Source organism: Episyrphus balteatus, chromosome 2 (assembly GCF_945859705.1).
Source record: "Episyrphus balteatus chromosome 2, idEpiBalt1.1, whole genome shotgun sequence".
Classification (NCBI taxonomy): Eukaryota; Metazoa; Arthropoda; class Insecta; order Diptera; family Syrphidae; genus Episyrphus; species Episyrphus balteatus.
This window is the reverse complement of record NC_079135.1, coordinates 27470354-27498053: the sequence shown is the minus strand read 5'-3', so window position 1 is coordinate 27498053 and position 27700 is coordinate 27470354. Positions and strand designations below refer to the sequence as shown.

At 32.7% G+C, this 27700-nt stretch overlaps 3 protein-coding genes and 1 long non-coding RNA gene across 4 annotated transcripts; 3 read left to right on the top strand and 1 right to left on the bottom strand.

Moving 5' to 3' along the window:
• The first annotated feature begins 7035 nt into the window (after positions 1 to 7035).
• LOC129909352 (zinc finger protein 91-like) lies at positions 7036 to 21414 on the top strand. The gene is made up of 3 exons (XM_055986438.1): positions 7036 to 8502; positions 9763 to 11824; positions 19491 to 21414. The coding sequence occupies exons 1-3, from the start codon at positions 7116 to 7118 to the stop codon at positions 21241 to 21243; spliced, it is 5202 nt and encodes a 1733-aa protein (XP_055842413.1). The 5' UTR covers positions 7036 to 7115; the 3' UTR covers positions 21244 to 21414.
• LOC129912204 (zinc finger protein 107-like) lies at positions 8996 to 12084 on the top strand. Its single transcript, XM_055990351.1, has one exon. It carries the CDS (start codon positions 9639 to 9641, stop codon positions 11904 to 11906), a length of 2268 nt encoding a protein of 755 aa, XP_055846326.1. The 5' UTR covers positions 8996 to 9638; the 3' UTR covers positions 11907 to 12084.
• Positions 13451 to 15026, bottom strand: LOC129912206 (gastrula zinc finger protein XlCGF46.1-like). Its single transcript, XM_055990354.1, has one exon. It carries the CDS (start codon positions 14932 to 14934, stop codon positions 13501 to 13503), a length of 1434 nt encoding a protein of 477 aa, XP_055846329.1. The 5' UTR covers positions 14935 to 15026; the 3' UTR covers positions 13451 to 13500.
• On the top strand, positions 18077 to 18929 carry LOC129912211 (uncharacterized). Its single transcript, XR_008771780.1, has 2 exons — positions 18077 to 18614; positions 18671 to 18929. It is a non-coding gene; the product is annotated as an uncharacterized LOC129912211 (long non-coding RNA).
• Positions 21415 to 27700: the final 6286 nt, after the last annotated feature.

Below are 27700 nucleotides of genomic sequence, written 5' to 3'. Positions count from 1 at the left end.
TTGTTCTTTTTTTTTAATAAAATAAAATACGCTACTAGACTTTATGTATGTACTTGCTCTTCAGTTAAAAACAATTTTTAATAACAGATTATCATTTGTAGATATGACTTTGGCATAGTAAAATTGAACTCTACAACAGAATTTTAGTATTTAATTGATATAATTTATTAGATATATCATTAAATGTTACTCTTATTACATTTTCTTCACAAATAAACAACTAAAGTTCACAATTCATAAAATCAGAAAAGAAAAGAACACAGTTCTTAGTTCTGAAATTCCCCGGTGTGCACTCCGAAACAGAAAATCGAACTGATCTATTGTTGACAACCAATGTCAAAGGATACGACAGATGAAAAAGTAGAAAGTTGGGCTATTTCTTCCGTCGAATTCGTCAAATACAAATAATTGATTTATTTTATTCATTTATCACATAATACGATATTTTGATAGGAATAATTATATTCCACATAGTGTAGTTCCGATAACCAATGAAAGATACAAAATATTTTGCTTATTTTTTACTTTGGTGTACTTAGCGTAGTTCCTTCAACATCAAGTGCGGTCCTACCTTTATTTTAATTATTCTTTCAGATCATTGAACACTTCTACATAAGATGTTTCCAAAATGATTGGAAAGTGGAAGTGTTCATCGCTTTTGACAGGATCTTTGGAATAAGTTCAGTGGGGAACTTCCAACGATTGTCAGTATAAGAAAATAGTCAAAAAAAAACAGAAAAAAAGAAAAAAAAAATTTACAGCTATAGCTGGGATGATGAAGGTGAAGACATAAACAAACAAAAGGAGGCGCGAATTGTGATAGTTTTGTGAATTTAGTTCGTGTTTTCCAAAATAAATATGTAAAATTAATTATTTTTTTTTAATTAATCGGAAATAAAAACTTTAAATTTGAAAACAATCGCGAAATATAAAAGTTTTTGTGGTTAAATGATTTCGAACACACAGTGTTTGTTGTAATGTAAGTGTGTGTGACAATATGTTTTTTGTTTACATTTTCCCTGCCGAGATATGTCAAATTAGAAAAGGAAAAGACAAAGATAGTTTTTGGAATTTCCCTTTATGAAAAAAAAACACCGCCAGAAACAAAACAATAACAAACGTTTAATGGCGTTTTTAATTGGCAATCCGGAATTGTTCTTCGATTCAGAATCCCAATTGAACAGTTTTTTTTATTCCGAAGAATCTGAAGTTTAACATGTGCCACATATATGTGTAATCGCGCCAAACTTCATTTGTTTTTGTGCTGCAAACATTTTGTACTGCTAACATTTAAAAATCTATGAATGTGTGAGTGATTCTGCTTCTGATTCTGTTTTTAAAACCAGAAGAGAAATTCTGTTTTTTTTTTCAGAATCAGAACTGTCAGTTTTGATTTTTGGTTTTTTGTGAAATTTTTTGAATCCAAAATGGATGCCATGCTATGGTTTTTGTTTTTTTTTTTTTTGTGAAAAAATTTGTTTGCATCCATCATGGATGTAATGGCCTTCCACTGCGGAGTTAATATTAAAAAACAGACAGCTGCCAAAGTTTATGTACAGTGGTGCCAAATATTTGCATGGATTTCAAAAATCAATATAGATAAACAAAAAAACACACCTATGGTTTTTTTTTCAAGATTTTTTGTAAGTACATATATGTATGAACATATTCCGTAGGAACATTTCATCTTCCATTTGCCAGGAAAAGTCTGGGAAGTGTACCTATGTATGTACATATATAGTATATACATACATAATGTACATAAGAAAAAAGCCGGAATATTTGAAGGCTCCAGGGGAAAAACAGCACAAGTCCATTCCAACTCATTTCGAGAAAAATGCATTTTTAAATTTTGTTCTCCATACAACTTAGTACTTAGCACACAATTTATTTATTTTTTCAGCAAGGCTTAAATTTGTTTTATAAAAGTAAGGATGCCATCAGATAGTGGTCAGTAAATACTACAAAGACCTCATCATTCGTTTATTTTTGACAAAAAGTGGACATGTGCCGTTTTTCCCCTGGACCCTTCATTTGCTCTTTGCGTGCTATAGGGGCGTAAGTGTTGCACCCCTATTACGATTGTCAACTATCAATTCTTTGCCCCTGGGTAAAAAGGACTTACATAAATGATAGTTTACCAGAAAATCCGATTGAAGTTGAAAATAGATGAATTTTTGAGCATTGATCCTCTTATTTTTATAAGAAAGAGTTACTCTAAATTTATGTTTTTGATTCTCTTTTCATCAAAACCCGAAAGTGCAATTTTGTGACTTAACCTCTTTGTAGCCGGAAGCAAAGAATTTATAGTTGTTAAAAAAAAATTCGATCTCTTATTTGCTTTGAAAAAAATTTGAAAACGAAGAATGATGCTAACCGTGAAATGTAACTGAAAAGATCCATTAAAAAATGACCAGTTTTCCCCCATTTCGATTTTAAAACATCAAATTTCAGTATTTATCAACTATCAATTGATAGTTGACAATCGTAATAGGGGTGTTAGGTCCGTTAAGGTACTTCCTAGGCTAAAATATGATAAGTGGCTATTAAAAATAAAAAAACAATTAAATCACGTAGGTAGATACGAATTTTAAAATTTCCACTTTTGAATAGCGATATAAAATTTAATGGAGTGTGAATTAAATGGGTCTAAGATAATTTTTGGAAAAGCCCAATACAACAGCAAAGAAAAATCGTCAAAGGAAAAATTGTCGGATGTAAGAATCAGACAGAAACCTTACGTTCAACAATTTTTTTATTGACGATTTAAGGTAGTGAATGCATGATTCAACATCGCACATAGGGGTATTTAGTCAATTTAGGCGGACAAAACACGAAATTTTAAACTGATCCAAACGTAAAAAATCAACATCCTACTAAAAGTAGATAACTTGCTTAGCGTTTTCTTATAGTTTTAAAATTGATTATCACTTCAGGTGACTAACAGCAGCGGTCTAGAGTTCAAAGTTTTCAGCCCAAAGATAAAATTATTTTTTTTTTGTAATTTACCGTCTGTGCTTAAGTAAGTACTTTTTTTTTAAGTGGATTTAGAAAAAAGTTTTTATGGAATATTGATAAGGAGATACGAAACTGTCTACTAGATGTTTTATCTAAATGTTGTATTACTTTATAAATAAAAAAGTGATATGTTGAATCTTAATATAAATTAATCGTAAAAAAGGTAAATTTCTGTGTTGGTAAGGAGATAAGTTATACAATTTCACATTATTGTGTGATAAAATTTTATGTTTCCTAAAGGTTAAACTTTTATCTAATTGAATCTGTAAAAAATAGGTGCAACTAAGTGCAACTTCGACACATTTGCCCTTCTTAAAGGTTTTAGGTTTTGAAAAATGGTTACCTTGTATTCAGCATCCATATTTTAAGTTTTTTCAAAGATTCAACTTTTTGAATTACAGAACCTGAATCCTTATGATTTTTCCTAAATTTTAAGACCTTTATCTTGGCGATACCATTAATAGAACTCCATTTATAAGCGTTTTAACAAACCATTGGGATCCATTCTTGACACTTTTTTGTTTGATCAAAAAGTGGTTTAGGAAGAAAAATGTTTTCATTGAAATCAACACTTAAAACACTTTATTCCAGTACTAAATACCTTGTTGATGAAGATAAACCGGAAAAATAATTTTGTCCGCCTAAAATTGGTAAATACCCCTATGTGCATCGGTTCAAGTTCTTCAAATTGACCAAGTTTGAGATATTAGTTGCGGCAACCTGTTTGAAATAGAGTTAATTATAAAATGTATGTACAACTTAGGGAACCTAGAATTGCTAAATTTAATGTGCCATATTCATAGCTGTTTAACTTAAACTGGGGCTAATCCAATGTATTTTAAATGGGATAAACAGGAGTTTTTTAGTAATTCTCGACTTTTTAAAAAACACACTCTGCATTTACATTTGTACCTACCTATCTATACTTTCTTTTTATTTAAGCATGCGAGAAGTCTCGCACGGGTAAGCTAGTATTAACATATTTTATTTGTGGTTATCTGAATAATAAGACATAAATCGCGTTCAAAAAGATATTCCAGATACGGGGATCCCAGATAGCTTATCCGATAGGTGATTGAACACACCCAAAGTTTATCTGATTTTTTTCTACGGTTTCTGCTTCAAATTTGTGAGATAAAATTCTATGAATTGCGGAATATTTTTCCCATACAAATTTTGACAGCTCATTTCTACCGATAGAAAATTCTACAGTTTCTACGGTTTCTACGGGTTTTCCGCGTTTACGTGAATACCCTTAATGTCAAATAACTTTTCAATATTTTTGTTTGATATTTGTGTAATTTTGTATGTGTGAGTAAAATTTAAATATTTTCTTTTTTCATTTATAGGATGTCGATGTGTCGATAAGATTTATTTTTGTTTGATATTTGTTTTATGTGTGAGTAAAATTTCCTTATTTTTTTTTTCTAATTTAGGATGTTGACATGTCGATACGTTTTATTTTTATTTGATATTTGTTTTCTAATGTTTGTATTAGTGAAATTTCCTTTTTTGAAAACAAATTTTTGGAAATATAATTTTCTAGGACAAGCCCCATTCTCTCTGGACATTTTTTAGTACATCTGATTGCCGAAAAAAATAAAATTCTGTGGCGCTAGAAACTATCGGTGTCAGTTCTATATATAATTATTCAATGGTGAAACATGTATGCAAAATATGAAATATGGTGAATTATGTAAAATTCAGATAAACATTAAAGTGATCTTTAAATTTGATCATTGGTAAGGTTTAATGTTTTCCGTGCTTACATTCCGCACTATTTCTCCCAAGACATAAACGAAGAACTAACCGTTGGAACATTATTTGAAATTTTAATTTAAAAAAAAGAAAAAAGAAAAGGCTTGTTTTGGGAAAGTTTTCCAAAGTATAAATATCATTATGGAAAAATAACGTGATTCCTAAGAGAATTTGCTATTGTATTGGTTGATTTTAAAATCGAAAGACAACTACAAGATCAGACATGGGTGATGGGTGGCCCTCAGGCAAAGAGAAATTCCAGAAACCAGAAACATATGATAGTTATGGATAAGTAAAACAAGGCAATATCGAAATGCTTCCCGCCGTTTTCTGATACGGAATACCCCCGGCATCCCAGCGCCGCCGAAATAAGAAAAAAAGGAAGTAGAAGAAACTCAGATATTTTCGACTCCAGCATAATGGAGATTTTATTAATAACAAAAACGAAGATTAACAAAACATCGGAATAATGTTGTATACAAGTAAATACTTAAAGTTTAATGTGGTATTTAATTTAAGAAGCCGTTTCCTCCTTAGCCTTTGCAAAACGAATTGAGTTTTTTTAAAATTTAAATATTTTAAGTCGCAGCCCATAAATAAGAAACCTGTTGCTTGTACTAACCTCCAGCTGGATCATTCTCTGTTGTCTTTTAAATAGCCTCTTTTGTTTCAACGATTTCTCCAGCATTATTTGTTGTTGTTTTCTTTTTAACATTTTCTTTTCAATCGCCAATTTTTGTTTAAATACATTCAAAATTTTTTGTAAACATAACTGGCGTTTTCTTTGGATAATGTAACTTTTGCTATTTAATACAACCATTGCATTCATCATTTTATTTTGGAGTACCAAATGGCAGGATAATAATTCCTTTAATCTGTTAACATCCATTTTTTGTATCAATTTTAAAACAAATAATCTTGAGTTTTGTTATTTCTTTAATTTGTTTTATCAAATCAAATCACAAAGTGCACTAAACCAAATGCGTATTCGTTTTGTTGTGAAATATCGTTCAAAACAAAAACGATTAATTGGATCGAAAATAAAAACTACGCTTACATGCAGAATCAAGAGATCGAAAATAGACACCCAAGATCCACAGTACAAGTGCCCAAGATCTACATTCATCCGATTTCAATTGAATTGAGCGATTTTGGATCGATTTTGAACCAGGAAAAAGGTTTGAACCAAACCCATTCCAACTCTTCCAAAAAGTGGCAAAAAGTGTTTCGAAGAACTTTGAACTGATTTGTCTCTCATGTAAAAAAATATTTCAGATGAATTTGTTTTCGGGAATTGGGCGTAGGTATTTCATCGCTCAATGCAATTATGAATTTTCTTTTTGCTACGAAGCAACATTCATGCTTGAACCGAAGTTGACCCGCAGCTAATCCGCCGAAATCGGTGGGTTAAATTCCTTAACCAAGGCTGACCCACTCTGGCACTCTGCCAGTTGTACAAACGTGGGTCAGCCTTGGTTCAGGAATTTAACCCACCGATTTCGGCAGATTAGCTGCGGGTCAACTTCGGTTCAAGCATGAATGCGGCTGTTTTTACATATAACTTCAGCCTTGCTACTGATTTCAAAAGATAAAAGTTGCTGATCCACGGATATTTAATCCGTGGTTCAGCAACTTTTATCTTCTGAAATCGGTGGTAAGGTTCCGGTTTAGCACTGGTGAAAAGTCCACATATGTAAAAATAGCCACATCCATGCTAGAACCGAAGTTGACCCGCAGCTAATCCGCCGAAATAGGTGGGTTAAATTCCTGATTCGAGCCTGAACCACGTTTGTACAACTGGCCCTTAGGGCCCTTGTGGGCCAGTTGTACAAACGTGGTCAACTTTGGTTCAAGGATGGATTTAACTTTGGTTCAAGGATGGATTTAGCTATTTCAACCTATATGGAGCTAGAACCAGTGCTAAAAATCAATTTTACCACCGAATTCCGAAGATAAAAGTTGCTGAACCACGGATTAAATATTTGTACCACTGGCCAATAGAGTAGTTTACTAGCGATTTTCATTGGAACGCACTTTCAACGAATTCAATACAAATCGTATCTACTCGGGAAGAGTGAATGACTAGATCATCTACTCATGAGTAAACTACCACCTCCAAACTCCAATAGAACGGGGCTAGTATTACCACTTCCAAAGTGCCTGATTACGCAGTGATGAACTGGGCTATTAAATTAACAGAGACAAAGTATAATTTCAGCAACGTGAACAACGCTCGTAGAACTTTGACATTTTATATTTTAACCAACTTCAAACGTCATTTCGTCAACATCAATTCAAATGAAAAAGTAAATAAAAACAAAAATTCTAAATAAAAAAAAATGGAAAAGCTAAAAAATATTACAACTTTAAATATTAATTCATCCTGCAGAACATGTCTTGAAAATGTAAATAACTCAGAAACCTATCACAATGTATTCGCAATACCAGATCTCGGTAAAAAATTAACTGTGTGTACTTCGTTGCCCGTAGAACCAGATGATGGCTTTCCATCATGTTTATGCGAATCATGTCTAAAAAAAATTAATGATTTCTATAATTTTCAACAAATGTGCATTTCGGCTAGAAAACAATTCCAAGACTATATTAATTCAGAGAATAAACTAAAAAGCTTTGAATTGGGGCGGGTTCATTCAATTGATTTATCATCAGTTTTAGAAATACCTTTCGAAGCTAAGAAAGAGGATAATGATGATACAGATTTTGTTGATGCGAATGTTATTAGTCAAGGTGAGTCCTCCTCAACTGAAGTTGAAGACTCGGACGATGATGAACCAATTGTTAAATATCTTGCAGCTAAAAAAGACAATTCCACAAATAGTAAATTAATAGAAAATAAAGATTCCTTCAATGATACAAAAGATGCTAATAGCAAAAAGTCAAACTCTTCTTCTACTAAACCCAACTTGCACTGTGAAATCTGCAATAAAGGGTTTACCAAAACCGAGACCTTTGACATTCATATGCGTATGCATCAAGGACTGAAACCATTCCCCTGTCAACAATGTGACAAATCTTATGCACGACCAGGTCGACTGAAAGTCCACATGCGTGTCGTGCACGAGGGGAAACCTTTCCCCTGCACTGAGATGGGATGCAACAAAACTTTGTCCTCAAAACAAACTCTTCGACAACACATTGCGGAAATGCATTCCCCTAAAGATGAAAACATTGGCATTAAGGAAAAACCCAGATTTGTATGCGAAGAGTGTGGAAAGGTACTGAAAGGTTTAAGTACTCTTAAGAACCATCGCTTTTTACACAGCGGACAACCACGTCCACACGCTTGTCCACAATGCCATAAGCGTTATATGACCAGGTGTAAACTCAAAGAGCACATGAATAGACATGCTGGCATCAAAAACTTTGTTTGTCCTCATTGTGGAGCTAAGAAGTCTTCACGTAGTGAATTGAAAAACCATGTAAACTATCACACCAAAGAGAAAACCTATCCATGTCATATTTGCAATATGGTATTTAATAATATTGTGAATTATAGCCGACATAGGCGAGTAGTTCATGAAGGTATTAAGAATTTTGCTTGTTCGTATTGTGACAAGTCATTTGGCAAAGCAGAGACGAGGAAGCATCATGAAATGACTCATACTGGAGAAAAACCACACGAATGCAATATATGTCATAAGAAATTTATTCAAATTGTTTCTCTGAAAAAACATCAAAAAGTACATCTCAAAGCAATGGGAAATGGTTAGTAGATTTTACGAAGTGTGATGGATTGTATTTATTACGTATTTTTTTTTTACTTTGAATTTTAATCTTTCAAATTATTAAATAAAAAATTTTATGATACAATTGTTTTTTCTTTTTTTTTACGAGTATTTTGCAGAATTTTGTATGAAATCTTAACTTGTATGTAAATATTTGCATAGTCGAAATAAGTATTTTGACAAAATGTACGTTTCTCGATCTAATAAAAATAATCTGTAACGGTTAAACATAAAAGAGAGAAGTTGGCGGTTATTATATAGATATGTTATGATGAATCTTATAATGGTCAGTTCTTATATGGGTGATATTAGCTTATGTCGTTTTCTATTGACTTTTGAGATTTTTGTGTAAAATTCTCAGATTTTCCACTGCAAATAGAATATAAAATCTAGTTTTGTAATTGTGTACGAAATCTGAACGTATTAAAAAAATAAAACAACAACAAATGTTCAAACAAATGTCAAACAGAGGAGTGTTGTGTGTGAAAGTGCGTGTGTTTGTATGCTTAGCCAAAAGCGTCCGATTTTTCACGCATACTTAGCCAAAAGTATCCGACGGAGCTTGTAGGCAAACGCGTATGACGTCAGAAGTTTCCCATCTCCTTTGGGTATCTCGTTCCATTTTGACATAAGCCCATGCGCGCATATGCCTTATTATAGTTGGGCCTTAAACATGTGTGCGTGATTCTCATTTTGATTCTGCCTCAAAATTCGGAATCGATTTTCTCTTCTTTTTAGAATTAGAACTGTCATTGAGTGCCAAACGAATAGTTTCAGAGTCGTTCGAATGAAATCCGGAGAGTGCCAAACACCGAAAAGAATAACACCAACACAGTGATAAAAAAATTAATTATAAATTGTCAATTGTGTTCCATTAGCCATGGAAAAAATCAATTATTCTTTAGAAATCTCTATTTTTTTCGTTATTTGCCAGATATTCTTAATTAAGTGCACAAAAAATATGTTGACCCACCCTAATGGTTTTCGTTTTTTCTCCTCAGAATATTACGAACAACACAAATTTGCAGAAACATGAACTTGCCTTAACAAATGTTATGACTTTTCTTCTGCAACATAAAAAAAATGTCATATCAGAAAAACATAAAACATAAATAAATGCAAAAATTCATTAAAATGGAACAATTTGAGAGTTTACAAAGTTTTAATATTTATTCAACCTGCAGGACATGTCTTGAAAATGTTAACACACAAATGCACTATGATATATTTGCAAAATCAGATCTTCAATTGAAACTAATCAAATGTATATCATTGCCAGTGGAACCAGGCGATGGATTCCCATTAGCTTTATGTGAATCATGTTACACAAAAATTAATGAATTTTATATCTTTCAACAAATGTGTATATTAACTAGAAAGATATTTCAGGAATTTCTAAATTCGGAAAGAAAACCTTGTATTGATTCAATCCATTTACCGTCGACTGATTCGACGATGTTGATTCAAGTTAAAAATGAGAATGAAAAGGTAGATTATAGACCCTTTGATCATTGTTCAGAACTCACTAACGAACAAGTTTCAATAAAAGTTAAGGAACAAATCGAAAACTTATCAAACGAAGAAGAACTAGATCAAAATCTAGAAATTAAAAGAAACACCCAATCAAAATCCGACATTAATCTAAGCAATAAACCGTCTTATGATTTAATGATGGTTACAGAAACTAGAAATCAAAACGATGATAATAGTTCCATATCAGTTGATGAATTTTCACAACTGGTTAAGGAAGAATTTTCACTTGATGTGAAAGTTCAAGAAAGATTCTCTTCAAATGAAGATGAATCAAACCAAAAAACTATAAATGAGATTTCTAGCAATGATGGCGAAGGAATCCTTGAAAAATCCACTGAGACTATAGTAAAACCTATCAAGGCAACTCGTAAAAGGAAACCCGAGTGTAAAATCTGCAAAAAACGCTTTAGAATGGTTGAGAAACTTGAGATACATATGCGCCAGCATCAAGGACTCAAACCATTTCCTTGCCTTTTTTGTAAAAAAACATATTCTCGACGAGATACACTTAAATATCATATGCACGATAAACACAAGTTAAAACTAACTTCCACTGAAGTTGATTCCAATATTAATCCAAGCAATGTTCCAAAGGACGATAATGGGAAAATCGATGAAGAAGTATATCCTATTTTTCTTGATCAATTTCCAGAGCTTGATAAGAGAGAAAAAATTGACTATCCATCAAATGATAAAAAATCAGAAGATAGTCTAGAGATTTCCTCAGAAGACCTTTTCAATCGAATACACAAAATGAAAAAAACAACCAACACTTTGGTAAGAGCTGCTTTTGAAAAAGATAAATTCAATTTGGAATGTGAAATCTGTAAGCAATGCTTTAAAAAACCCGATAAACTAGAAAGGCATCTGCGTTTTCACAAAGGACTTGCACCATTTCCATGTCAGTTGTGTCATAAAGCTTATTCACGAAAAAATCGACTCACTTTGCATATACGAGAAAAACATTCTGGAAATAACTCTCAGAAAAAAGAGGATTCAAATGACCAGGAATCAGAAAAAAGTCAACCATGTAAGATAAATGAAGAGGAGAACTCAGGAGAGTTAATAATGTCAACGAAAGTTAAAAAGGAAAATTTAGAGGAGAATCTTATAATTCCTGATCAATATTCCGAACTTGTTAAAATAGAACTATCAATTAATGAGAATGATCAAATGGAATTCTCAGAAGGCGAAGAAAGTCAACAATCTTCGAATTTCAACAATGATTGCGATAAAATAGCAGAAACTGAAGAAACCGCTGATACTGTAGAAATATCGGACAAAAAATCAGATTTCCAACGTAGCACCCGACCTTACAAACAAAGAAAACCTAGAAAATCTTTTGTATGTGAACAATGTGGTAAAGTTTTGGCAACCGTAAATACCCTCAAAAATCATCTCTACTTGCACACTAATCAAGAACTACCTCACGAGTGTCCACAATGTCAGAAAAGATATATAACAAAAAGTCTACTCAGACGACACTTGGACCGTAACGTTTGTATAAACTACATCTGTCCATATTGTGGAGTTAAACAAAAATCACAAAAAGACTTAAAAAGACACATGATAACTCACAGTAAGGATAAAAAGTATCCATGTCGGTTGTGTGATTTGGTATTTTATAGTTATGGCAAAATTAATAAACACATGCAGACAGTTCATGAGATCAACAAGGATTTTACATGTTTGTATTGTGGCAAGTCATTTAGTACAGCAGAGGCGAGAAAGCATCATGAAATCATTCATACTGGAGAAAAGCCGTTTGGGTGTGTTATTTGTCATAAAAAATTCAGCCGAATTGCTACTCTTCGAAGACATCAAAAAGTTCATGGGAGAGTAAAAAAGTAAAATTCTTGAACGACAGCGAGAATAGGAATAAATAACTATTTAATTTAACTATTTATTTATATTTAAATACAAATTAGACCTAAGAAATCAGTTGTGCAACTAGACTTAATTATAGAATCAAATATTTATTTCAATGTTTAATTTATAAAAAAATAAAATATGCACTTTATAAAAACTACACTGGTCTTATAGATTATTTAGCAAAGAACCTAAATTTACTTTTGAAGGTTTTGAAAATGCTGAACTCGAATCCGAAGTCAGAAAAAATGTATTATTTTCGGTTTTGAAATATTAACGCTATAACAGACAAAAAAAAACGTTATTTTTACTGTCTTTGATGTTATGATTTAATGTGTGGTCATGTATTTCAACATTATTTGTAAATGTGTCTATAAGAACTGTTTTTCTTTTTTTTTTTAACTGTTTAATGTGAGGATTTATTTCTCACAAACTTCAGAGCAGAATACAAATTCGAAAGTTTTTGTGATACAAAAACCTCACAATATCAAATTCAGTTCACCTTGTGAGATTTGCCAGAATAGGCCTGTTAATTTAATTTAAAGTAAGTTACTGGTCAACAAGATTTATTACATAAAAACCGAGATATACTCTTCTGGAGGTTTAAGGGGTGCTGAACTAAAATTCGAAGTAAGAAATATTTATAAACCTCCAATTTTGAAAAATTTCCGTTAGAAAAAAGAAATAGTTATTTTCTGGCAAACAGATCCCATATTTTGCAAAATGACACTATTATGGAGACTGAACTAAAAACAGTAGGAAACAATTGAAAATATTCACAGAAATTAAAGAAAACTTTTAAATTCCTTTTTAAGACTTATTAAGTTGCAGGGACATCTCACTATGTAGAACAAGCTGAAAATTCTACAACACCTCGTGGCTTAATGGTTATTGCGATGGACTACCAACTACTCCTTATTCAATAGACTGTAGGCATATAAGCGAAAATTGGAAGAATCCAATGCTGTTTCCCGTCCACTTCTGCAGTCCCATTCTTTGAATATTTAAGAACGCATTGGAGCCTAGTGACGAAGAAAAATAATGTGCCGATTCGATATGAATTTTCTTTGGCTATGATAGATGGAAAAGTATTAAATGAATATATAACTAGTACGAATTCCAAAATACCATATTTAATTTCTCAAAAGTGCACAACAGAATTTTCGAAAAGAAGCAACTAATTCAGCCGAAGACAATGAGAGAAATTCAGAATTTAAAATTTCGTGATAACAATAAGAACAAGGTGTATTGAGTTCTTTCTAAAACCAGATTATCGACTTAGCCAAAAAAAAAAAATAAGACCATCAAGATAAAAAGTAATCAAAAACAAGTAGATATACAAAAGGATTTTAGAGAGCAACTTCGGTTAATTAATGGGCTATTATTAAAGGTACCTGCCGTTTTCTTGATTTCTAACATTCTCTTAAGGACTCAATCTATTTGAAAGAACATTTTTATACAAAAGCGGTTTAGTAATAAATATCCTGTGTTCAGAAAGGCTGACTACATCTCAAAAATTTCATTTAAAAAAACAACGAGTTCTTCTTAATAATTTTTATTTAATTTAATTTTATTTCTATAATTGCAAATCTCCTAAACCTCTTTGTTTCTTAAAATGCGTTTTTCTATGTCTCTTCAAAGAAGATCTTTCTAAAAATCTTCTCTGACATATATCACATTCATGTGGTTTCTCTCCAGTATGAGTCATCTCATGATGCTTCCTTGTCCATAATCTTCCAAATGCTTGATCACAATATTTACATTTATAATTTTTAATACCCTGATGGACAACCCTCCTGTGCGTATGAAAATTCAGCAAACTATAAAACTTCTTATCGCATTGCTCACATTGTATATTCCTGATTTTAGTGTGAGTGGCAACATGATGTTTAAGTTCGTCTCTAGTTGTCTTTTTAGCTCCACAATGTGGACATGTGAAAGGTCTAATACCAAGATGTCGATTCATATGCTCTTTAAGTTTGTGTTTGGTAATATATCGTTTATGGCATGTTGGACATTCGTGAGGAGGATCTACTCCGTGTAGATACATATGGTTCTTGAGGCTAGCAAAAGAAGCTAGAACTTTACCACATTCTTCACATATAAAAGTTTCTTTGGGTATGTTGGCAAATTTGTTGTGAATTTCTTTTACGTGCTGACGAAGACCATATTTGGTTTGCAATATTTGGTCACAATCAGGCTCAGTGCAAGGAAATTTTACTTTGTGTATATCTTTTATGTGTTGTTCGAGTTGAGTTCCCTTCTCAAAGTCTTTGTCACACAAATTACAAGCAAATGGTAAGAGTCCTTTGTGAACTCGCAAATGTCTTTCAAAACTATCATACTTTTTAAAGCATCTTTTACAGGTTTGACATTTTAAGTTAAATTTTCCGGGAGGCTTATTTGTTTCTTTATCATCAACAGAAGGTTTTTTTGGTTGTTTTTTATGTTTAACAGAATTTTTAGTATCATTTTCTTCACTTGTACTGTCGTGGTCGCTCAAAGTGGGTTCAAAATCTTCGTCGGAATCTTCTTCAGATTCAGACTCAGATTCCTGTTTTTCATTTGATGAGAAATCTATTTTATCTTTTTCATTAACTGAAAGTTCTGATTTAAAAAGATATGGATATTGATCAAGACTTATAGGATCTTCGTCTAGATTTTCCTTTTTGGTATCAGTTAGCAAAGGAAAATTGCTTGGATCAGAAGCGTCTTGTGTTGTACATGGTTTTTCTTTGGAATTCATAAATTCCTGAAATTGATTTCTAGATGATATACACATTTGTTTAAATGTGCAAAACTCTTCAATTTTGTTAGAGCAAGTTTCACATAAATTTATTGGAAAGCCATCATCTGGTTCCACAGGTAATGATGTGCATTGAGTGAATTTCTTTTGGAGATCGGGTATTGCAAAGACATCGTAATGCTTTTCCATTTCACTTAGATTTACAAGACAAGTCCTGCAGGAGGAGTATTTATTAAAATTGTAAAAATGTTGCAATTGTTCCATTTTTATTAAATTTGTTGTTTTTTGTGGAATTTTATAAAAGTATTCATTGCAGAAATGTCATTTTTTTGTTTGAAGACGCCGACGCGTTTTGTTGTAAATCGTCGCGACGTTTATCTGGGGTTTCTACGTGACATTTCCTATGGCAGGAATATAAGCATGTCATCTGTTAACTCATTGGATACCAAAATAGTCAATGGCCCATACCGCTACCGCACTTTGAAGCGGTTCGTAATCCCGTATCTGTACAGGATTACGAACAGCTGCACAGTGCGTCAATTGTATGTAGATGATGGACACAAATCTATTTTGCAAAACAAGGGGCCAGTTGTACAAACGTGGGTCAGCCTCGGTTCAGGAAATCAACTCTCCGATTTCTGCGGATTAGCTGTAGATAGTTTTGGTTCAAGCATGACTTTAGCTATTTTAACATAAATGAACCTTAAACCAGTGTTAAACCGCACCTTTAGGGCCAGTTGTACAAATATTTAATCCGTGGTTCAGCAACTTTTATCTTCTGAAATCGGTGGTAAGGTTCCGGTTTAGCACTGGTGCAAGGTCTACATATATAAAGATAGCCACATCCATGCTTGAACTGAAGTTGACCCGCAGCTAATCCGCCGAAATCGGTGGGTTAAATTCTTGATCCGAGGCTGAACCACGTTTGTACAGCTGGCCCTTAAAGGCTTAACTACATTCACCACTTTTTGAAAATGTACAAAAGTGAAAACATTTTTTTTTTCTTGCTAGCGGGATTTTTTTGTAAAAAAGAGTTTACAAATTGAGTTTTGGACGGAAAAATAAGCATTCTGCATCATTTATTTTAATTTTCTAGCCCGAAAAAACATACAAAAATGCATTTGAAAATTTTCACTTTTGTACTTTTTCACTTTTTGAGCCAATGTAGTTAAGGCTTAACACCGATTTCAGACAATACAAGTTGCTGAACCACGGCTCTTAGTTGACTTTGCAACAAAAAATGTCGGAAATGTAATAGAAACAAGTTCTACAAAATTGTTAAGTCCAGAGGCAAACTCATTTTAGTGGTGATCACCAGGCGATGCAATCATTGACTTCAAATCATGATGGTTTAAAATTAGTTTGAGTGCTTGTAAAAATTCCCGGTAATTCACCAAAATGAGAAAATCAGAAATTAAAAATAACAAAAAAAGCTTGACCAGCTTCATAGCTTAAAGGCAGAACTATAATTAGCGGATGGAGTCGGATGCTAATGTCAATTGTTGTTGTTTTCCATAAGTTTTCATCCGTCGAGTGCGGTTGCGAGCGCACTCGTCGGATGTAAACTTATGGAAAACAACAACAATTGACAGTAGCTTCCGACTCTATCCGCCAATTATAGTTCTGGCTTTAACCCTTTCGAACCCAAGCTATGAAAATCAATATTAAAAAATGTTTTTTCGGTATTATCCGGTCAAAAACATCACAACTAAGAAATATAAATAGCAAAAAGTTACTTTCCAAAATAATAAATAGCTAAACTAATGTGTTTTTCTCATGTTATGTAAGTAACAAGCACTGCCTATGACCACCAAAAAAAGTCGGAGAACTGAGAAAATAACTTTTTTATGAAACTATAATGTATGCTTCTTCTTCTAAGCAAAAAAAACAAAACACTTTCTGCATTAACATTTTTTATATCTTTTTTTTCACAATTATGATCATATATAAAAAAAAATTGTTTTTGCAAAAAAAAAATGTGAATTTCAGTCCCTTTCTCGATAAAAAAAAATTAAAGGTATGATATTTGACTAACTTTTTGTAATAATCCAGTAACTAGGCATTATTATCTTTCAATTAAGCCATCGTAACCTAAAAAATTGTTTAATTTAATATTTTTTTACGAATTAAAAAAAAAATGTTACATGAGAGTAACGCTGGGTCCGAAAGGGTTAAAAGTACAATATCGCATTTTCTTTGGCCCTTATTGCGATAGAATCGATAAAAATATCTGTTTGGTATGTGTATCTATTTCGACGAAGATATTTGCTATTTTGAACTATGAACTTCGTTTGAGTCGATCTCGATAGCAAAATAGTAAACAAAAAAGATCGAACAATAAAACGAAAAATTTCGTTCACAATTGGCGATTGGTTAAGTTGAAATGCGCTACCGGTGGTCAAAACAAAAGGCAAAAATTGAAAAAATCATTTTTTTGACAGATTTAAATCAAAAAATAAATTGATTTTTGTACTAAACGAAAACCCCATAATTTAACAGGACGGAAGAAGCTAGCATCCGACATTTTACTTTTTTTTTTAGTTAAGACTTTGGCGCGGACACCATTTTTAGAAATACAAAATATATGCTCCAATCGCCATTAGATTTTCACAAGACCAAAATTCATTTTCTATGATCGATTTCCGACAAAAGTCGTCTATCGATAGAAAAACGGCACAAATATACGTTAGAAAATTTTTACTTTTGTACCTCCCATACAAATTTTTCAAGTTATAGCAAATTAACCGAAAACGGCTTTAGCGGTATGGGGTATTATATGAACAGAATTCTACATCTCAACGTGTACGTTCTATAGTCAGCTATTACATGAAGCCTCAAGAGGCGCGCCTCTTTTCAAAACCAATGAGTGCAAAAGAGAAAGAAGATAAAACAAAAAATTATCCTACCGGAGAGTCGTGGGCCAAAATTCCGAGACTCTTTTTTGACGTTTCTTTTTCCACTATTTCTTTTTTCAACATTCCCTTTCATTTCTTTTTGCTTCTTGGTGGAATATAACAACAACAATACTTAAATCAAAAGAGAAATGTCAAATTTGAGTCTTTGACTCAAGAGGCATCGTGTAATAGTACGCGCCTCACAGAATGATTATCAAAAGAAAATTAGAAAAAAGAGTCAAGCCTCTTGAGGCTTCATGTAATAGCTGACATAGCATACTTCTCCGTTGTGCCAATGCCTTGACCTTGACACATAGCTATCATTCCATTCGAGGTGGTTAACTACTCATGAGTACCTAGATGCTCTAGAAACAACAATGCAAGAATATTGTTGTTTCTCCCGTTATTTTTCCTGCACGATACATATCTATAAGCCCAATTGCATTGAATTCGTTGAAAGACAGTTCCATTGAAAATCGATAGTAAAATACTAGTACCCTCTAGTAGTACTTTCCCTGCAAACCAAACCTCAGTAGTTTAGGGGAAATTACAACCACCAACAAAGTCTATACTTTGTAGGTGTATGTGTTTCCTTATTTACCAAAATCTCTCCCCTCAAAATATTGTAGTTTTGTTTCTCCTGAAAAAAATAAACTCTTTGGTAAATGGGAGGAAAAGAGAGCGATGTATGCAATGCACAAAGTTTTGTCTCTTTTGTAATGGCGGCGCGCCATTGATTTGACTTTTCCTGCATTTTATATTTTCTAGTGAAACCTTGATAGCCGCAGCAACATATTCGTTAAGAAAAAAAACATTTCTGTGCTCCATTTGATAGATAAATAGAACAATTTAACTTAAAAAATAAATAAAATCTTCTCAGTGTTATTTGTGAAAAATATTTTCTAAAAAAAAACAATCTACCGCACAAATTCTTCGGCACGCCACATAAATTCCACCACCATTTCCACCATCAAAATGCACAGCCTCAGCCTTGTGCATTTAGAAAAAAAATGACACAAAAACAACCACCAATTGATTTGGAAAATAATGGTATGCTGATTATAAAATTGATAAATTATAAAGTTGTTGATTTTTCTGTCTTTTAGTGGCGATCAATTCCAGACATCATTGACTGAGTTTACAGCAGCTTCAGCCTTGAGCATTTAGAAAAAAAAAGTCAAAACAAGATACAAAAACTACCACCAAAGTGCAGACTGCAGAGTATTTTTTTTTTTTTTTCATTTTTCTCAACTGGCCAGGCCACAGTGGCGTGCCCAAGGATCTTTTTTTTATGTATTTTGTTTTCAAAAAAAAACTATTTTGTGTTTTTCCAATAAAATATTAAATAATAGTTGTTTAAAAGAATTGTTTGTTTGTTTTGAAGATTTTTTTATTTTCAGATGAAATTAAAATATGGATTTTAGCAGTACGGATATAAACCCATGAAAGTGCTCCAAATAAGTACTTTAAAAGTACAAGTTTCAGTGCTTTTTCTGTAGGTAAAAAAGTACTGCAAAATGTACATCAGAACCACTTCCAGAAGTGCTTCGCTGATGCACTTTTGAAGTACATTTGTCTGTACTATTAATGGAGGGGAAATTTATTTCATCTTGCATGCAAGAAAGAGATAGCTGCTTCACGTATTCTTATATACAGAAAGTATATAACTGAGTTTTTTCCCGGGCTCCTATCTTTTTTCAGTGGAAAAGAAGTACTTCTTTTACGTACATATTTCACCGGTTTTTTCTGTAGTTCTGCGTTTGCTGGGTTGCAACTACCAAAGGAATCGAAAACGATATCGTAACTCTTACGTGATAAGAACCCAGAATTGCCAGGAATTGTTTCATTGAACAAAGCTATAAACATTGAACAGCTGTTTTGTTGGCGTCATCCATCAAGGAAAGATGACATTTGTTCAAAGTAAACTTTCGCAAATCCCATAAAAACAAATTTAATAAAAATGGAACAATTGGAGCAATTTTACAACCTCGATAAATACTCCTCCTGCAGAGCTTGTCTTGGCAATCTAAGTAACATGGAAAACCATTACGATGTCTTTGCCATACCTGATCTTCAACAGAAGTTTACTCAATGCACATCATTACCTGTGGAACCAGGTGATGGCTTTCCAATACAATTATGTGAAACTTGTTCTACCAAAATTGAAGATTTCTACACTTTCAAAGAAATGTGTATATCATCTAGAAATCAATTTCAAGATTATATAAATTCCGATAGAAAACCATGTTCAACAGAGCTCTCAATTGTTCCAAACAATTTGTTGCTTTTAACTGATACTAAACAGGAGAATGAGGACGAAGATCCTATAAGTCTTGATCAGTTTTCAAGTCTTGTTAAAACAGAACTTTTGATAAATGACGAAGAAGAAGATTCTGAACAAAGTCAGAATCTTCTTGAATGTAACCAGGGTACTTTCAATGACACGACAAGTTCCATTGAGAAGAAAAAGTCAAAAAATGTTTTCAGTAAAATGCATTTAGAATGTAAAACCTGCCAAAAATCCTTTAAGAAAACTGAAACTTTACAAAGACACATTATATCCGTACATAAGGGTCTCAATCCATTTCAATGCCATCTGTGTGATAAGTCCTATGCCCGACATCATCGACTCAAATTGCACATAAAAGAAATACACAATGGCATAAAAGAAACATTTCCCTGCACAGAGTGTGACAAAATAATGTCCACAAAAGATAATCTTCGTCAACACATGAGGGATACACATTGGCATATTCAATGTGAACAAAACCTTGTTGAGAATTCCATTAACGAAAGCATAGAACTTAAAGAAAATGAAGAAACCATTGATTCTATTCGAGACGAAAAGACAAATAAACTTTCGACTAAAGCTAACTTTAAATGTGAAATATGCCAGAAATTATTCAAGTCGAATGAAACTTTAGAAAGGCATATCCGCGTACATAAAGGACTCCAACCGTTTACCTGTCATCTATGTGACAGGTCTTATAATCGACGAAGTCGACTCTTATTGCATATTAAAACAATACACGAAGGTATACCAAATGAAAAAATTCCCTGCACTGTGCCTGGATGCGACAGACTATTGGCTAGCAAGCAAACACTTCGCCAGCACATCAAGGATATGCATTGTAATGTTGAGAGAAAGCCCAGGCAACGTCATATATGCGAAGAGTGTGGCAAGGTTCTGACAAGTATAACTACTCTCCAGAATCATATGTACCAGCACACTGGACAGGAACTACCTCATGAGTGTCCACAATGTCACAAACGTTTTTTAAAGAAATGTAAACTTAAAGAGCATATGATGCGACATGCTGGCATTAGAAATTACATTTGTCCGGTTTGCGGGGCAAAGAAAACAACAAAACACGAACTCAAAAGACACATAAATTTTCACAATAGAGAAAAGAAATTTCCATGTCAAATGTGCGATATGTCGTTTTATAATATTTGGAGTTATAATCGACATAAGCGGATCGTTCATGAGGGTGTTAAGAAATATAAATGTTCCTATTGTGAGCAGGCATTTGGAAAAGCAGAGACGAGGAAACATCACGAAATGACACACACTGGAGAGAAACCACATGAGTGCGATGTGTGTCAGAAAAAGTTTATACAATATACTGCTTTGAAGAAGCATAAAATGGTACATTTAAAGCATTCGAACCAGAATTAAAATGGAAAAAGAATAATTATTATAAACTCGTTTCTCATTGAATTTCTTTTATATATAATTTCAAATAACTTACATAATATATAAACTCTTGAATGTAATTTTTTGTTTGAATTCATTGTATTTCATTTATCTTTAAAATTAATAAAAATGGCTATTTTGACTTAAAAAAAAGAGACATTTTAAACAAATCTGGATCTTTTAAGTTTCAGTTGCATCTTTAAAGTTTGATGGATATAATAGATTGGGTTTTTTTTTCGGAGAGATACTCTTTTGCTAATCCATTGTTATTTTTATTTTTTTTTGTCGGTGTGTAATGAGGGAATTCCAATTCCCTTCCGATTGACTTAAACTTCGTGAACAAACGCTGCACCATACTTGTGGTCAGGGTTTTCTTTATTAAATTTTATTTAATGTAAGCCACTATGATGTGCTTTGTTGTCGACTTATTTACTTACTTAATAGCTTAGGTACTCCTCCTCAGACCTATTAAGTCCGTGGGTGGTCCCTAGGGGGACATCGGGTTTCAACTACTCTTGCGCTCCATCGTGTACGGTTTCTACAGATGTATTTCAGCTCCTTTCTGGGTCTTGTGACTATTCTCCCCTTCTTTAGTAAGCGAGTTGCACTGCTTTTCTTGGAAAAGCCTTTTCGAATCGTGCCAGAATTTAGTTTCTCAATGGATGTAAAATAATACTTCCAAGATATTTGAAATTCTGGCTGAAATCATTAAATCATCGATGCTATGCATCAAAAATATTTGTGGTGCAAACGTGATGCTTTTAAAGTAAGGGGCCGGTTATCAGGAAAATTTTTTAAGTAAATAATTAACGGTATTTTATGCGATTTAAAAGAACAAATGCCACACTTATCGATGGAAGATCTCTAAAAGAATATGTTTTGCTAAAAATATTTTCAATTGTACAATTATTCTTTGTTAAAAAAGATTTTCTTTATTTTCCTGTCCCAAACCATCAGGAAAATACAAATATTCATACTTAATAATAAACAATTGCTGAATTCAATTTTTTTTGTTGGTTAGTGTGGGATCTTTTTCTTGAATTGCATCAAGTATCATTTTAAAGCATTTTTTTGATCCATTTTCCTGATTGCTATAACCGGCCCCTAAGGTAGTGTTTTTATTTCTATCCAAAAAGTTATGATGCAAAAGCAGAGATGCGTTTATAAATTCAACCTTTACTTTCTCTACCGGCTATTGGGAGATTTTAATTTGAGAAAATTACTGGGTTCCTAGACTGTTCAGCTCTATGTTTTGCTAGCTGCTTCACGCCCAATTGATTGAAGTCCCCTTGCATTTTACGTGCGCCACCTTAGATGATGGTCGAAAACTTTTCGGGGCGGAGCATTTTTTCCCATGCGCTCTAAATGACCGAGCTATCTCAAGCGCTGTTTTTTTTGTTATCTTGGCTAATTAAGTGTCCTTGAACAACCCGTACAATTTGATATTATAGCTTCTCTTCCAAACACCATCAATGTAGACAGGAAAAAATCCCTTTGATGAACTTTATTTCTCAAAACAATCCATCCGTCTTCGTCAGTCCACGTGTCTGCAACATAAGGTACTGGGGTGATAATAGTCTTATGTAGGGACACCTTAGTTGCTCGAGTGAGGGCTTTGCTGGTCAATAGCCTCCTCAAACCAAAGTAGCAGCAGTTGGCAAATGTAATCCTCCGTTTGTGTCAGCGTTGGTGTTGTAATCTGTATTTATAGCGAAACCTATGTAGATGAAGTTTTTTGCTACCTCGATGTTTTGCCTTTTTATGGTGACGTTTTGTCTATCTTTTATTTATTTCCGCTTCGATGCTCACAAAAGCGCCACTGACATCACGGTATGTTTTTCTGATTATATCAATATTGTCGACATATACACGTAGTTGGACGGACTTTTGAAAGATTATTCCTCTGGTGTTGACGTTAGAGTTTTCAAGGAGGATGTTTAAGAAGTTGTCGCCTTTCCTGAAACCTTTTTTCGATATCAAAGGTATCGGCAAGGTCTTTTTCGACCCTGACAGAGCAGAGTGCATTATATATCGTCATTTTGCACATGCGGACATGGCTCTATACAGATCTTCTCTTTTGATACTGTCATACGCGGCCTTGAAGTTTATTACCAGGTAATGGGTTTCGATTTTTTGTTCCAGTAATCAGCTTTCAATAAAAATTCCCCCTGAGTAAGAATCAAGTGTTATTTTTTATTTGAGTTCTAATGAAAAAATTGGCAAATTACTACAGATATTTCCATCTGAGAGTAAATACAAACATCATATATATTATTACGGTTGTCGAACACCCTTTTCCGGGACTTACACCGAACAGATTTTAATAAATTATATCTTAAAAAAAAGGCGAATTTCTGCCGCCAGAATCTGGCAAAATATAAATATATAAATGTTTATAATTTTTAAGAAATCTTAATTTGTTTAAAAAATAATATTCCAGCCAAAATGAATTTTAAAATGACTTTTTACCACTTTCCAATGAATCTGGAAATGTTTGACATGGCGTGTTCCTGTTCACATTAGGGGTGTTCGTATATCAATAGTTCGTATCATCAGGGGCGTTCATTAGGCGAGTAAATTCTCCGATTTGCTTAAAAATTCTGATGGTTAACATTTTAAGCATTATTATGTACAAACAAATTGCAGATAAGTTTGGACAAAAATATGAAACCTGTCAAATTTTAGAAGTGGGGATGAAATCCTCTCAGAGAAAGAAAAAATTGTGCAAAAGTACGCAAACTTTTTTAGGACAAAATTATCATTTATTAAAAGAAAAAAAGAAGGCACTAGATTTTGAAAGATTTCAGACTTTTGTCCGAAGAAATTTTTGGGCAGAAATTTGCAAGAAGAGGGGCTCTCTTTTTTGTAAAAAAAAACTACACAGTTTCAGTCTAATCAAACAGGAATTGGGTTAAAAAAGTTGAAAAAAGGAGAATTATTTCTGTTTTAGGCAGTACCTAAACAGCCCTGTTACATGTAACATTAGTTATACATTTTTATTTCATTTTTGGCACACAAATTGAAAATGCCAACTTTTGAGGTTCTGGGTAGTCAACCTCCGTAAAAAAAAGATCACTCAAAAGTTTTATTTTGTATTTAAGTGCCTTATATCATGTTTTCACTAAAATCCAAATGAGATATTTTCGTAAACTATTTCATTTTGAATGTCAAATGGTTAATGGTAAATTGCTAATCCTCATCGAGGTAAAATGGATCGAAAGATTAATTTGAAATTAAAGGCCCCAACCCATAGAATTCGTTCCACCCGTTGTGTCAATCAATCCGTTGAAATTGAAGGATGGGACAGAAAGGGGTGACCCAAAGAAAACGTTGCATGACGGATTGCTTTTTGACAGCTCACTTTAAATTCCAAGGTGTGTTCGATATTTTCTCGATGAATGTGCACTAAGGAAGTTCTGATGCAAGAAATTGTTAACTATTATCGTTGTTCTTTTTTTTTAATAAAATAAAATACGCTACTAGACTTTATGTATGTACTTGCTCTTCAGTTAAAAACAATTTTTAATAACAGATTATCATTTGTAGATATGACTTTGGCATAGTAAAATTGAACTCTACAACAGAATTTTAGTATTTAATTGATATAATTTATTAGATATATCATTAAATGTTACTCTTATTACATTTTCTTCACAAATAAACAACTAAAGTTCACAATTCATAAAATCAGAAAAGAAAAGAACACAGTTCTTAGTTCTGAAATTCCCCGGTGTGCACTCCGAAACAGAAAATCGAACTGATCTATTGTTGACAACCAATGTCAAAGGATACGACAGATGAAAAAGTAGAAAGTTGGGCTATTTCTTCCGTCGAATTCGTCAAATACAAATAATTGATTTATTTTATTCATTTATCACATAATACGATATTTTGATAGGAATAATTATATTCCACATAGTGTAGTTCCGATAACCAATGAAAGATACAAAATATTTTGCTTATTTTTTACTTTGGTGTACTTAGCGTAGTTCCTTCAACATCAAGTGCGGTCCTACCTTTATTTTAATTATTCTTTCAGATCATTGAACACTTCTACATAAGATGTTTCCAAAATGATTGGAAAGTGGAAGTGTTCATCGCTTTTGACAGGATCTTTGGAATAAGTTCAGTGGGGAACTTCCAACGATTGTCAGTATAAGAAAATAGTCAAAAAAAAACAGAAAAAAAGAAAAAAAAAATTTACAGCTATAGCTGGGATGATGAAGGTGAAGACATAAACAAACAAAAGGAGGCGCGAATTGTGATAGTTTTGTGAATTTAGTTCGTGTTTTCCAAAATAAATATGTAAAATTAATTATTTTTTTTTAATTAATCGGAAATAAAAACTTTAAATTTGAAAACAATCGCGAAATATAAAAGTTTTTGTGGTTAAATGATTTCGAACACACAGTGTTTGTTGTAATGTAAGTGTGTGTGACAATATGTTTTTTGTTTACATTTTCCCTGCCGAGATATGTCAAATTAGAAAAGGAAAAGACAAAGATAGTTTTTGGAATTTCCCTTTATGAAAAAAAAACACCGCCAGAAACAAAACAATAACAAACGTTTAATGGCGTTTTTAATTGGCAATCCGGAATTGTTCTTCGATTCAGAATCCCAATTGAACAGTTTTTTTTATTCCGAAGAATCTGAAGTTTAACATGTGCCACATATATGTGTAATCGCGCCAAACTTCATTTGTTTTTGTGCTGCAAACATTTTGTACTGCTAACATTTAAAAATCTATGAATGTGTGAGTGATTCTGCTTCTGATTCTGTTTTTAAAACCAGAAGAGAAATTCTGTTTTTTTTTTCAGAATCAGAACTGTCAGTTTTGATTTTTGGTTTTTTGTGAAATTTTTTGAATCCAAAATGGATGCCATGCTATGGTTTTTGTTTTTTTTTTTTTTGTGAAAAAATTTGTTTGCATCCATCATGGATGTAATGGCCTTCCACTGCGGAGTTAATATTAAAAAACAGACAGCTGCCAAAGTTTATGTACAGTGGTGCCAAATATTTGCATGGATTTCAAAAATCAATATAGATAAACAAAAAAACACACCTATGGTTTTTTTTTCAAGATTTTTTGTAAGTACATATATGTATGAACATATTCCGTAGGAACATTTCATCTTCCATTTGCCAGGAAAAGTCTGGGAAGTGTACCTATGTATGTACATATATAGTATATACATACATAATGTACATAAGAAAAAAGCCGGAATATTTGAAGGCTCCAGGGGAAAAACAGCACAAGTCCATTCCAACTCATTTCGAGAAAAATGCATTTTTAAATTTTGTTCTCCATACAACTTAGTACTTAGCACACAATTTATTTATTTTTTCAGCAAGGCTTAAATTTGTTTTATAAAAGTAAGGATGCCATCAGATAGTGGTCAGTAAATACTACAAAGACCTCATCATTCGTTTATTTTTGACAAAAAGTGGACATGTGCCGTTTTTCCCCTGGACCCTTCATTTGCTCTTTGCGTGCTATAGGGGCGTAAGTGTTGCACCCCTATTACGATTGTCAACTATCAATTCTTTGCCCCTGGGTAAAAAGGACTTACATAAATGATAGTTTACCAGAAAATCCGATTGAAGTTGAAAATAGATGAATTTTTGAGCATTGATCCTCTTATTTTTATAAGAAAGAGTTACTCTAAATTTATGTTTTTGATTCTCTTTTCATCAAAACCCGAAAGTGCAATTTTGTGACTTAACCTCTTTGTAGCCGGAAGCAAAGAATTTATAGTTGTTAAAAAAAAATTCGATCTCTTATTTGCTTTGAAAAAAATTTGAAAACGAAGAATGATGCTAACCGTGAAATGTAACTGAAAAGATCCATTAAAAAATGACCAGTTTTCCCCCATTTCGATTTTAAAACATCAAATTTCAGTATTTATCAACTATCAATTGATAGTTGACAATCGTAATAGGGGTGTTAGGTCCGTTAAGGTACTTCCTAGGCTAAAATATGATAAGTGGCTATTAAAAATAAAAAAACAATTAAATCACGTAGGTAGATACGAATTTTAAAATTTCCACTTTTGAATAGCGATATAAAATTTAATGGAGTGTGAATTAAATGGGTCTAAGATAATTTTTGGAAAAGCCCAATACAACAGCAAAGAAAAATCGTCAAAGGAAAAATTGTCGGATGTAAGAATCAGACAGAAACCTTACGTTCAACAATTTTTTTATTGACGATTTAAGGTAGTGAATGCATGATTCAACATCGCACATAGGGGTATTTAGTCAATTTAGGCGGACAAAACACGAAATTTTAAACTGATCCAAACGTAAAAAATCAACATCCTACTAAAAGTAGATAACTTGCTTAGCGTTTTCTTATAGTTTTAAAATTGATTATCACTTCAGGTGACTAACAGCAGCGGTCTAGAGTTCAAAGTTTTCAGCCCAAAGATAAAATTATTTT

Excerpts from the sequence above, each read along its gene's own strand:
- LOC129912204 (XM_055990351.1), top strand. The coding sequence starts at position 9,639 with ATGCAAAAATTCATTAAAATGGAACAATTTGAGAGTTTACAAAGTTTT.
- LOC129909352 (XM_055986438.1), top strand. The coding sequence starts at position 7,116 with ATGGAAAAGCTAAAAAATATTACAACTTTAAATATTAATTCATCCTGC. Across the intron at positions 8,503-9,762 it reads TCTCAAAGCAATGGGAAATG|ATCTTCAATTGAAACTAATC; the intron begins GTTAGTAGATTT and ends TTGCAAAATCAG. Across the intron at positions 11,825-19,490 it reads ACTGGAGAAAAGCCGTTTGG|TTTCGCAAATCCCATAAAAA; the intron begins GTGTGTTATTTG and ends TTCAAAGTAAAC.
- LOC129912206 (XM_055990354.1), bottom strand. The coding sequence starts at position 14,934 with ATGGAACAATTGCAACATTTTTACAATTTTAATAAATACTCCTCCTGC.